We start from the raw sequence: 13,272 nt of genomic DNA, 5'->3' as shown, positions 1-13,272 counted from the left end.
TTCTTCGGCCATTGAATACCATTATATTTCATCTGCTGTGTTAGAGGGAATTCAACGTACAAGCTCTCTCATTGTCCTGCCTCTTAAAAAGCCACATTTATTCTATAAACCGATACTTCACTCCTGACTTTGACCATACAAATTAGATGAGTGTCAGCCAAATCCACCTATTTTGAGAGGACCGGCTGTTCAACGAATGTGTATGGGGTTGTCGTGACTCTTGCTTGACTGTAGTTGTTGGGGCAAAGATGGATCTGGCATGATAGATAAAAATTTTTGAACATGCACGATCCTTGGTTTTCATGGGAGATAAGCCCTTACCAGAGATGTCTGGAACCAGCTTATTCTCCTCTCCTCACTGAGAACACCTAAATTCACAGCTGAGCTTAGCGTGTATATGTATGGGGGAAGGGAGGCTGGCAGAAGATCTGTTGGCCAAATGGGCATTTTGCCGACAGCTGTCTAAGGTCACTTGAATTTAGAATAAACATTTTAAGTTTCAAACTATTTCTTTAAGGCCTATTGCACACGACCGTATGGCTTTTTCAGTGTTTTGCGGTCCGTTTTTCACGGATCCGTTGTTCCGTTTTTTTGTTTCCGTTGTGTTTCCGTTTCTGTTCCGTTTTTCCGTTCCGTTTTTCCGTATGGCATATACAGTATACAGTAATTACATAGATAAAATTGGGCTGGGCATAACATTTTCAAAAGATGCTTCAGCAAAAAACGGAACGGGAACGGAAGACATACGGATGCATTTCCATATGTGTTCCGTTTTTTTTGCGGACCCATTGACTTGAATGGAGCCACGGACCGTGATTTGCGGGCAATAATAGGACATGTTCTATGTTAAAACAGAACGGAAATACGGAAACGGAATGCATACGGAGTACATTCCGTTTTTTTGCGGAACCATTGAAATGAATGGGACCGTATACGGAACGCAAAAAACGGCCAGTAAATGGGAAAAAAAAACGGCCGTGTGCAGGAGGCCTAAGAAGTATGTGTACAGTAGAAGGACAGTTTTAGGCCTTAGTCACATTTTCAGTGTTTTGCATCAGTGATTGTTAGTCAAAACCAGGAGCGGAACCTGCACGGTATAAGGTATAAATTCATACAGTTTAATTTCCTCTTGGCTGGGTAGGATTACTGAGCTATGATCTAAAATTCCACAGTTTACACTCACCCCTCACTTAACTACAACTGAGCACAGAACATACCCCAAAGAGTCCGTACAAGAGTACATTTGGCCACCACAAATATGAGCAATATGTGCCAATACTACACAGCGTACTCACTAGTACTAGCACTCTAGCAGTAAAACCATAGACAAGTCAAAACTTTAACTCTACAGAGATGATTTAGGGTTCTTCTTGGTGACAAAGCAAAACTATTAAAGTACAAGTGCTTAATCTTTACAATCAAAGCTAAAGAAATACATAAAATGTGCAGAAACAGTTACAAAAATAAAAAGGTGGAAAAAAAACTGAACATTTCAATACTTAGTGATTCCATGTGTTAAATTATTTTCTCTGCTCATAGGGACATGGACAAAAAAATTCATTTGGATTGGGTCAACAACTTGTGTGGATCATTATTTTTATACCCTCCTCTTTCTGGGTCAATCAGTCAGTGGGAAGGGCATTTCATTATTCATGTTTTTTGTGGATAAGATAACCTATTCATCACATTGTCTCCAGTGTAGGATTATCGATTCCAAAAATATTTTTAGAATTACTGGAGTTATTTATCAAACTACTGTAAAGTAGAACTGGTTTATTTGCCCATAGCAACCAATCAGATTCCACCTTTTATTTTTGACAGTTCCTTTGGAAAATGGAAGGTGGAATCTGATCAGTTGCTATGGGCAACTAAACCAGTTCTACTTTACACCAGTTTTGATAAATGACCCCATACAATTTTAAAGACTACTTTCACTACACTATATTTACTAAGCTGTATGGGGGAAAGGGGGCTGTGTGTCAGTGCCATTATTCTTTGAATAGTTTTTACATGCCTCCCAAGTGTCCCTCTTTTGGAGGAACAGTCCCTTTTTTTTGACCCAAGTTCCTCTGTCCCTTGATCCTTAAATGTCCCTATTTTTGACCCACGGAATTAATGCATAAATCTGCATTAATAAATGTACAACATTTTTCCTTACTACACTATCTGTATGGTTTCTACCTGTACATTAGACCATAACTTCATTATTTTGTGCAATTTGGACATTAAAATATCTATAATCTGATGATTTATGTGCTAATATTTAAATGGATATTGAAGCGCAAGAAAAAAAATTGTCCCAGAGGCTCCATATGCTGTAAAAAAATAAAGGAACTAATACTCGCCTAACAAATCCCTAGCTGCTGTAGTTGTGATGGAGTCAGTAATTATGCTTTGGGTGGAGTTAGAAGCGTGGCCTAGTATGAAAAATACTGCCATGATGCGCACCGCACATATTGTCCCATATTGCCTGCGTCAGTAACCAATAGATCATTACCTATCTGCTTCCCGCTACTCTGGTTCTCCAAGATGGCTCCAGTGTATTTATCCTCCAATCCCTGACTTGCTTACATCCGGGCATGGTCACATGTTCTGCTGCAGCTAATGACTGGCTTCAGCAGTGAAGTGTCCGCAAGCGGCATATCACTACTGTAGCCAGTCATTGTATACCGCAGAGCATACGACCATGCCCATGGGAATGGAAGATGGACACATTGGAGCGGTGGGGAGCAGATAAGTATGAATCTTTCAATTACTGAGACAGGCTGCGAGAATTGGCTAAAAACGACTTATTCCCAGACACCCCCTTCAAGGTGTTTTCTCACCAGTTAAGAATCACCACTTCAAGCACTTGAACTGTCTTTGGACATGGTATGCATTTTACCCAGATTGCCGTTTCACCAGTTAGTGTAGTTTTATAAACTATATGACATCAGAAAGCGGTTTTGCTTTGTTATTCACTTTTGGACAACCAAACAAATTAGTTGGCATCAAAGAGATATCGCCTGTAGACTTTGTGTTCTAAGAACACGCTCTAAATCCATTCCCAAATGATTGTGTTCTACTAGGTCCCTTCCTGCAATTATTTTAGCTTTGCTTTTGTCAAAAGGATAAATAATTGCCTGTGTAAAGATAATATTTTGGAGGTTTATGTGATAAAAGCCAGATGTTAGTTTCCTGATGTACAAGCAGTGTAAAACCTCACATCTGTTTATGTTCTGCGAGCTTACAAATAGAGCAGATGTTTGCTCGGAGAAAGTAGTTTAGAATAACAAAAAGGTCAAAAGAAGTGAATGAGTGCAGACAAGTGATCATGGTAATAACACCCGCACTGTCTAGGAAACGAAGGTTTATATGTCTCGTCCGTTATGACAATATGATGGAATGTATTTAGCAATGGCACGTTGTATGATAAGGCGGATATTTGTAAAATGTATACGTTATAAGGAAATGATTTAAGGGCAGAAGAGATGGTCACGCAGCCTTTTTCTGGCGGTATACTTACGTGTGTCTATCTAAAATCTTGAACATTGAGAAACCTTTTTATTTTTTTAAATAAAGACCAAAGTTAGACCAGCGCCTCTAAACAATATGGAGTAAATACTGCTTTATGCGCAAAGACATGAGTCACTGAAAACATGGATGATCCTGAATTGCATTACTGCCATACTAACTGTGCATAGAAAATGTTGCAAGTTTTTGATCAGAATTTTGTGGGCCCATCTGCCAGCAACATGGTGCCTCTTCAGATGGGAACCCGCACTATCAATATCGACCGTGACATCTTAGTGGTTAGACGGAGGGAGCTCCCTCTGTCCTCTCATCGGAACCCCGTGAATGAATTCGCAGGGTGTAGAGTATTTGTCATGACAGCTGGGGGACTCTTGAAGGCCTCTATTTCAACCTGACTATAGCAGTATGTAATAGAACGTCTGTAAAAGTCCATAATACAGTCTAAAGTAGACAGTCAAATGATCGTAGGTTCAAGTACACTTAGGGCCTTTAAAATATATAAAAACAGTTCAATAAAGTTTTTTAAATATTTTAAAAAATTAAGAATTCAGAAGACACCCTTTTACCATTTCACATATAAAAAATAAAAAAAATAATCGCATCCCAAAATGTCAAAATATTACAATATCATGTTATTTATTATGTGTGCCAAACTTATTATCCTGGAGGCTCTTCAAAAGCATCATGGTGCCCTTAAAACAGGGGTGCGCAACCTGTAGCCTGGGGGCCACATCTGGACCTCGATATAATTCTGTGCGGCCCCCAACCATCTGGTGACAGATATGTATGTCTGTCTTGTGGTTGCTCACATGCATTTTTCATGTATTCTCCCATTAAATGGGAATCCTGTAGGTGTATCCAGACATTTATAGTATGTACTGTATGTACAATACACCATAAATACAGTATTTCAGTTGGCTTTAACTTTTATTTTCGGCCCTTGAGATTCCTTCAGTCTGACAATATGGCCCCCAACCTGAAAAGGTTGTGCAGCCCTGCCTTAAACCAATCCATCAAAATCTACTCTCCAAATGCCAAAGGTGGACTTTCCCAAACTCTGCAGAGTACCCAAACAGCAGTTTACGTCCACATTTATGGCATTTCTGTACCCAGCAGAACCAGCTTAACAATGTAAAGGGTGAGGGGGGTGTCTCAGATGGCAAGAGCTGGGCATAGCATATTGGGCATATCTGTGGAAAACTTCCACTTGCACTTTTTATTTCACTGATGTGAAAGTTGACTTTAGGGGTTAATATCAAGGGAAAAGCAGCAAATATGGTAATTGCTAGAAAATTACAGTACTTGATATCAAAGAGTCTGTAAGGGATGAATCTTGGATATGTTACTAAATGAGCTGCAGTTGTCCACAGTGGAGACTCAACTACTTCTGGAATTGAATATTAAGGTGTCCTGCAATGGAGGTAAATATAGTAAAGTATGTCGAGCCGGTACTGAATATTCTGATATTTTTACTGGGTCATATATAGGAGACTATTTTCTATGCAGGGGAGAAAGGGGTTAACAGTAGCTAATTCCAGTGCTTCCTGGGAGATGCAGGGGCTTGATGAACTGCTGCCCACCCAAGGAAAGATAAGTTCTCCAGATCAGGAGATCAGCGAGTAAAAAAAAAGATTTTAAATTTATGTATAACCCCTGTAATGCTTGATATACGTAGAAACCTATTTCGTGATTCACGGATGATTTCCAGTTATGGACCAAATCGTTTTGTATTTGGTAACGTAATCTTTTGCTCGAAGCTTCTCACTTTTTTGATGAGAGTTTGGTAACGTTTGGTGGTGTTCTGCAATGCAGTGAATACCATGTAGTCATTAAAAGGATTCTTCAAGAATAATGAGTTTTTAGCAAGCGCCTGCAACCTGCCTCCCTAAGGGGGGTACATTTACATGACCGCAATTTTGCGGAACAGATGCGGACCCATTCATTTCAATGGGGCCACAAAACATGCGGACAGCGCCTGTGCTGTCCGCATCTGAACTTCCGTTCCGCGGCCCCACAAAAAGATAGAGCGTGTCCTATTCTTGTCTGCAATTGCGGATACAAATAGGCATCTCTATCATAGGACTGGCCACGTGTAAATGCATAACACACATGGCCGGTATCTGTGTTTTGCGGATCTGCAATTTGCGGAGATATGGTCGTGTGAATGTAACCTGAACATACTTATCTGCTCCCCACTGCTTAGGTCTTCTGCGCTGCCTCCGCTGTGTCCATGTTCCAGCCCCCCCCCAGTGTTCACAATTGGTAGAAGATGGGCATGGTCACAGTGTCCTGCTTTAATGGTGACGTGGCCACAAGCGGCACATCACCGCTGAGGCCATGGCCGCTGTGGAGGTTAGAACATGGACACAGTGGAGGACCAGAACGGCTAAGTATGACTCTTCTGCTTATGGATCCAGGATGTGGGCATTAGATTAAAAGTTATTACCCCTTTGAGGATATTATTTTTAGAGTAGTCGACCATCAGAAATAATGAGGTTTATATTTAAAGAAAGCAGACAAGCCAGATCCATAGGCACATGTGTAATTAATGAGATGGACCTGGAAACCACGTGTCTTCTAATGAATGCAGGTCACTGTGACCTGGCATAATGTTACCGAACAAATTTCATAAGCAGTCTGAGATGGGTATATTGTAAGGAAATAACTACCTCAGTAATAGGCTTTGCATGTTTGATCATGAGCTGCTGAGTAAACCTAGAGCTGAATAAAATCTGTATTGATGAATCTCTGTTCTTATTACAATGTATTATTCTCAGCATAATAGCATGGGCTGGTTTTATTTAAGAAGTCCCGGAAATTACACTAATCTTCTGATCTGGTCAGGAAGAAATGAGGTCATCTATTAGAACATCTGCCAATTCCTCATAAAGTCATAAAAATCAGTTTTAGTGCATGTAATAGGTGAAACGTCTTGACACATCTTAAAAATGTTCCCTGGCCTATGCTCTCACACGAATACATATTTATGTGAGTAGAGTTGTGTGGTTAATTTTATTCCTCTGCCCTTTCATAATACACTGGAAGAAGTTCATAAAAGTCCATTAGTAATGCTAATGAATCTACGCAAATGTGGTTGCCTGAACAACTCAAATAATGTTCCTGTTAAAAAGGCATCATGGGGTCATTGCTGAACAGTTGTGCATGTTATCTTGTTAGGTTTTTACTTATTCTTTTATGAGGCTCCAGATCTAGAAGATAAGATGCAGAACAACTTCCGTAACCAGGAGTTTAATAAATCAGGGACAATAAAATTAGAATAAAGCTGAAAATGCACAATGGAGCAAGAATAAATTACTGGCCGAGAAGCACTGGATAATGTTAATGCTTAAAAAAGGAGCTGTCACCATGTTTTCTCAAATGAAACATTCATACTATGGTATGGGTACAGGAGCGGACTGGGAACTCAGTGGTCCTGAAAAAAAACCTAAAAGTGGCACAATATTGTAGGCAGGTCCAAATTGACAGAAAGCAGGGCAACAGGAGTAGGCAAGTCCAACACAAGTAGGCAGGTACAAGAGACGGAGACAGGGCCAACAATGCCTTAGTGCAGCACAAAATACCTCCCTAGCAGAACCAAATACCACACTGCAGTGCAAAATACCGCCCCGGCAGAATCAAAGACTACAGTGCAGCACATACCGCCCCAGCAGAACCTAAGACCACAGTGCAGCACGAAATACTGCTCTAGCAGAATCAAAGACTACAGTGCAGCACATACCGCCCCAGCAGAACCAAATACCATTGTGCAGTGCAAAATACTGCCCCAGCAGAACCAAATACCACAGTGCAGCACATACCGCCCCAGCAGAACCAAAGACCACAGTGCAGCACGAAATACTGCTCTAGCAGAACCAAACACCACCATGCAGCACACAATACTGCCCCAGCAGAACCAAATTTCACAGTTCAGTGCAAAATACTGCCCCAGCAGAACCAAATACTTGGTTCAGGAGCCACATGACCGTTTGCATCCACTGCTTTTAATGGATGTGTTGTATGTATTTGGAATTTTTTTATGCTAAACACTATAATTACTTTAATATTATTTCTTTTTTCCTTTATAAAGGGGGAACGTTGTTCATTTTCCATCCAGATGTGGCATTATTTCTGCAGTGGTCTCCGCCATGATCTTTGGACCATTGTACCACCATTTAATGGACACAAGATTTTTTCAGAAGTTCTGGAGCAAACCTTAGCTTTTCTGACCTTCAGATATGCCCAGGTTCACCCCAACTACAAGCGGGCATCACAAATACGGTATGACATACCATCACCACATTGTTATAAAAAATTCTCTTTTCTCATTGAAAGAAACAGTACAGTATAAAGTAATTTCATTTAAAGGGACAGTCCAACTTTGTAAATTATTTCTCTTTTTTAAATGCGTCTAATAATAAAAATAAAGCAAATGTACAGATAATGTTAGTTATCTTAAAACTCATGCAAAATTACAGGCCCCCTATGTAACCTACTACAAACCTATTGTATGTTATTAAAGGGAATAGCACATAGAGAGTGTGACTGCAAGATCGGACTACACAAGGTTGTAGTAGTTGTATGTAGTCTGTTATCCTGGAGACACACAGGTCTGCATAGCAGATGTAGACCCAAAACAATAATAGAATTTTTATCATAACTATTTTTATATATTTTTAAATTAATACATTTCTGATGCATTGGACAATAGAAAAAATGGCTTGCTGTTGTTTACTCTCCCTTTTATATGAGCCAGAAAAGCTGAAAATCTTTCTGCACATACAGAAAAAAATATATAAATATGTTAAGGATACAAAGAATTTTCACAATTCTTGTATAATGAGGTTGCAAATAGAAAAAAAGGACTAGCCATTTTTCTTAACAATAAGAGATTTTTACATTTCAGACATTTATGGCATATCCACAGTGTAACGAAGTGTGGTCCCACTGTGTCACTGAAAAGATTTGGCTTGGGGCTACTTCAAAGGCCTCATGCACATAACCGTCATTTTGGTCCGCATCCGAGCCGCAGTATTTGCGGCTTGGATGCGGACCCATTCACTTCACTTCAATGGGGCCGCAAAAGATGCGGACAGCACTCCGTGTGCTGTCCGCATCTGTTGCTTCATTCCGTAATCCGCAAAAAAAAATATAACCTGTCCTATTCTTGTCCGTTTTGCGGACAAGAATAAGCAGTTATATTCATGGCTGTCCGCACCGATGCATGGCTGTCCGCAAATTGCAGAGCGCACACGGACGCCATCCATGTTTTGCGGATCCGCAATTTGCAGACCGCAAAACACACAACGGTCGTGTGCATGAGGCCTAACTGTAATGATCTAAGTGGCTTCCCAGAGGGTCAAATCGGTAAACAGGCAGAGGATAAGCATGCAAAATCAGTATGGAATAAAAGAGCACCTTTGTAGGAACTAGAAAGCTAGAGAACCTATTGCTCAGGCACTTTTCCATAGGTAACAGCAGTCATTGGCCGGGGACAGAGTGGTGTGCACAGTGGCACTATAAGAACCGAGGAGAGCATGCTTGTGCGCCCTAGATGCTGCAGGCAGAGGAGAAGAGACCAAGAAAAGGCCTAACAGACAGAATTCTGTTAGGCCTCTCTGGCGGGAGCTGGAGCTGCTGGGCGGAAGAGTGTTCTGACAGGCCTGCCCACTGGGAGAGGAGAAGCACCCGCTGACACGGACCGCCGGTATAACACGGGATGTGTGATAGATTCGGGTCTAACTTCTGGGACCTACAACTATCTCTAGAATGGGGTCCCCATGACCCCATCCCATCTGCCAGCCAGAGGTGATCAGCCCTAAAGAAACAGGTGATCTGGCTGTAGTGTGCGGTTTCCAATATTGATTCTATGCGGTAGCTATGCATTTAAGCCTCACGTTATTGCCCGCTTATGCTCACTAATACTGTGGGTTTGTGACACTGAGCCTGAGGATAATAAGGATTCTACTCTTGTCAGCGCTAGGTGACAGTGTTGCTTGAGTGCACATTGGCTTTATGAAGGATTCTGCACCTAATGCGGATTTAGCTGGTTCTTTTTTCAACTTGTACTGTAGCTGAGCAATTCTTCAAAAGATATTCAGACCGTCTAAATTGTTCCATAGAATTATACTTGTAATGAATGTATATTGGATGTCAGGGGACAGGGGAAGGATTAAGTGTATGACTCCAGAAATGCATATGTATAGTAGTCTAAATACTTATGATGGGCTGCATAATCCAGAAAGAAATTGTTGACACTATTATTCAGCATTTACAGTTTAATACTCTCGACTTCTATTCGCTTTTTCTAATTTATTCAGATTTAGAACAAATCATGTACAAAAGGGCGTAATCCTACTGTGCATGTAGTTAGTGCATATTTTGTATACTCTGACTTGTTCATAGGCCCCAGAAACATCCCTCTGTCGCCCCAAATGAAAGCACATTGCATATAGATTTATTTTTAGTTTTTTTTTCAACTATAACTCGTTATGCTATGAGCTCCCTCTAGTGGGAGGTGCAGGGGGGACCTAATTTTATAAGGGGTGTTCAGGTAATTCTACATTATTCCCTATCCACAGAATAGGGAATAACTATTAGATCGGAGTAGGTTCTACTGCTGGGATGTCCACTGATCATCAGAACAGGGACCCTGTATCCTGCAGGGCACCCTGAAATGAACAGAGCAGCAGGATGAATATGTGCACTGCCGCTCCCTTCACTCTAAGAGACTGCTGAGTATTTCCGGCAGGTCCTATAAGGACAAATGGAGCAGCACAGCACATGCTCCGCCTGCTGCTCCTTTTATTTCAGGGGCGCTGGAGAGTACAGTGGCGATTTGCCATCAATGTCTAAGATGAGACAACCCTCTTTAAATAAAATACAATTCTTGTAGTATACCACAACCATTAACCACTTCACACCAATTTAAACTGTTTAATAAAAAAACATCGAATTCTGTTATGTAATATTAAAGGGTATGTGTCATCAAATTACCTATTGTTTAAATTGCGTTAAATATTTTTTGAAATAATTTTTGGTGATGTTATTTTCCATGTCAATATCTATATTTAAACACAAACCATAAAATCCTGCAGTTTTCGCACTGGCCAATAAGCCTAATAATAGCCTAATAATAGTCACCACTTGTGTTGAGCGAGCATGCTCGGCCGAACACTAGTTCGGCTCGAGCATCGCTATGCTCGGCACATTGCGGAGTTCGGCTAAACACAACGTGTGCTCGAGCGCAATGCTCGAGTCAGTGTATTTAAATCTAATTTAGCCTCTATTTCTATGCAGAAGATCGCTGTACAGTGAGGGAATCCCTCAGTGTGAGTGCGCGGCTTAGAAGTCCCTGCTCTGACTCCATATATAGCTATGTCCACGACCTTCTGCATTAGAGGCAAGGCACTTAACCACTCAGCTGCATAGCCAGTTACAAAAAAATAAAATAAAAAATGAGACTTCTACTGTACTGTACAGTACAGTACATATTCTAAATATATATGTGTAAATATATTATGGCTAAATACATAAATATATAATATATATATATATATATATATATATATATATATAATGTTTAAACTAAGTTTAGCCTATATTTCTGAAAAAGTTTGTGACATGATTTGAACTCACAGCTTCTGCATCACAGCCCAGAACTTTAACCACTACACTATATAGCTGCATGCCAATCACAAAAAAATAAAAATAAAATATGAGACTTCTACTGTATAGGTCTCAGTAGAAGAACAGTACAGTAGAAGTCAAAAAATTTTTTAAAAACATTTAAGTAACTGGCTATGCAGCTATTATAGCTGAGTGGTTAAGTGCCTTGCCTCTAATACAGAAGGTCGTGAGTTTGAATCCCGGCAGAAACTTTTCTGAAATACAGGCTAAATTAGATTTAAATACACTGGGGTGTCCCCAAGCACTGACTCCATTTATGGACATAGCTATATATGGAATCAGAGCAGGGACTCCTAAGCCAAACTAGAGTCCCGACACCCTCCCGTCCTCAGAGCAGGGGGTGCCTGGGGTTTTCCCATTGACTTCCATTATGCTCGAGCACACAAGCACTTTGATGCTCGGTCAACACTAGTCACCACTTTTTGGTCTGTACAGATCACTTTGCTGCAGTTATTTGCTTATCTGTTTTTTTAATCCTGCCTGTAATTAAATCACCCCTGTGTATAGATAAGACATGATCCCCTATTCACAGTAGGTGATTGTCAGATCTTATCTATTCTTACCTTGTACAATGACCTCTGCACAGATCACAGAGCATGTCCAGAAAACTCTCCCATAGAAATCAATGAGGTCCCCTCCTGACCATAGGGCTGCCGTAAAGCAAATCTTTAAATGCTTTCTAAACCGTGTTAAGAACAGCTGAGGCAAGATGGCCTCCCCCATAATCATGTTCAGGAAATGGAATAAAAAATCTGAAAACAAACAGATAAGAAAAAAGGAGATGTGTTTCTATCTGGTTTTAACTGGCAGAGAAAATATTTAGTGACACATTTCCTTTAAATAAGGTCAGTGCACACAGCTGATTTTCAAAATACACGTGTAAAAAATTCAGTGCAGACTTTGACTTTATTAAACTCTGCACTACTTTTCCCACAAGAGATTTTTTGGCCTGTTTATGTGTGAAAAATGCACAAAACAACGCGTGTATGTGCTCACCTCAAATGATGCGTATTTTTTTGCTTCCTAATAATTTGAATGGGACAATCAGCGCTGATTCTTCCTCAAAATAGGACATGCTGCTTCTTTTTTACACACTTCTTTTTTACAAGTGCTGCTTTCCATTGAAATGAATGGGGGGCTGTTTTATGGTGTTTTTGGAGCAGATTTAGAGCAGATTTTGAGGCAGAAATGTTCAAAAATCAGCACCAAAAACTCTTTGTGAACTGACCCTAATGGTCATAAATGTTTTACACAGCTTTGAATAAATGACTAGTACAGGAGAATATATTTGTGATATATCGTAGAGAAAACGGCTTTGTTCTCCAGTTATCAGCTGTTTTTGTACTACGCCATCCTTTCCTAAACTAACATTCTCTCTGAATTCTGCTCTAATTCCATCTTGTGGGACTAAAGGCCCCTCCAGGCCTGTGATGCTAAGCTGGGCTTCCTCAATGTCAACATCTGGCTGTGGTGGTGACCGTATGTCATGACACATGGTGACATGATGCAAGGGGATCCGGTCTCTGCTGCAGCCAGTGATTGGCTGCGCCGATGTCAAACTAGATGTTGACATCCAAGAAGCCCAGCAGAGCAACGCAGGCCTGGAGGAGAAGGAGCGGGGATCCTGCACTGGGAAGCAGGTAAGTCATCTTTCTTTTACAGGTCCAGCCAAGTAGGGGGGGTTACCCAAACCCACCCCCATTCTTTCACAACCCCTTTAAGACAGCTGCCTGCTCATTGAAGGATCAGAATACATCATCACATAGAAGTCTTTGAAGGGGGAGCATCAGTGAGCGATAGGAGTGAGACTGAAAGGCAAACACAACACAGCCATGATTTTAGCATCCAATAGTACGTGCTATATCACACCTCAAGTGCTTTATTCACATCAATACAAACAGCTAAATGCTTACAAGTCATGTAATGGTCAATTGTGGTGTTATCGCTCATGAATACACATATGGCAACTATTCTGAGAAGTTATCTGAAACAACACTTTTAACCACTAAACCGTCTGGACCTCCAGCTATATTAGATATTAACCCATAACAATCTATTGATTGAAATGCCACT

The 13,272-nt window shown here is 40.6% G+C and overlaps 1 protein-coding gene across 2 annotated transcripts in view; it reads left to right on the top strand.

The window, feature by feature from the left end:
• Nucleotides 1-13,272, top strand: part of KIAA0825 (KIAA0825 ortholog) — a 481,507-nt gene that overhangs the window by 72,409 nt on the left and 395,826 nt on the right. For both annotated transcript variants that reach the window (XM_040421546.1, XM_040421545.1), the window contains exon 10: nt 7,601-7,791. In XM_040421546.1, coding sequence (XP_040277480.1) covers nt 7,601-7,791 — 191 coding nt within the window. The remainder of the gene's footprint in view (nt 1-7,600; nt 7,792-13,272) is intronic.

The sequence above is a fragment of the Bufo bufo genome, chromosome 2, assembly GCF_905171765.1.
Source record: "Bufo bufo chromosome 2, aBufBuf1.1, whole genome shotgun sequence".
Lineage (NCBI taxonomy): Eukaryota > Metazoa > Chordata > Amphibia > Anura > Bufonidae > Bufo > Bufo bufo.
This window is presented reverse-complemented; position numbering and strand designations above follow the sequence as displayed.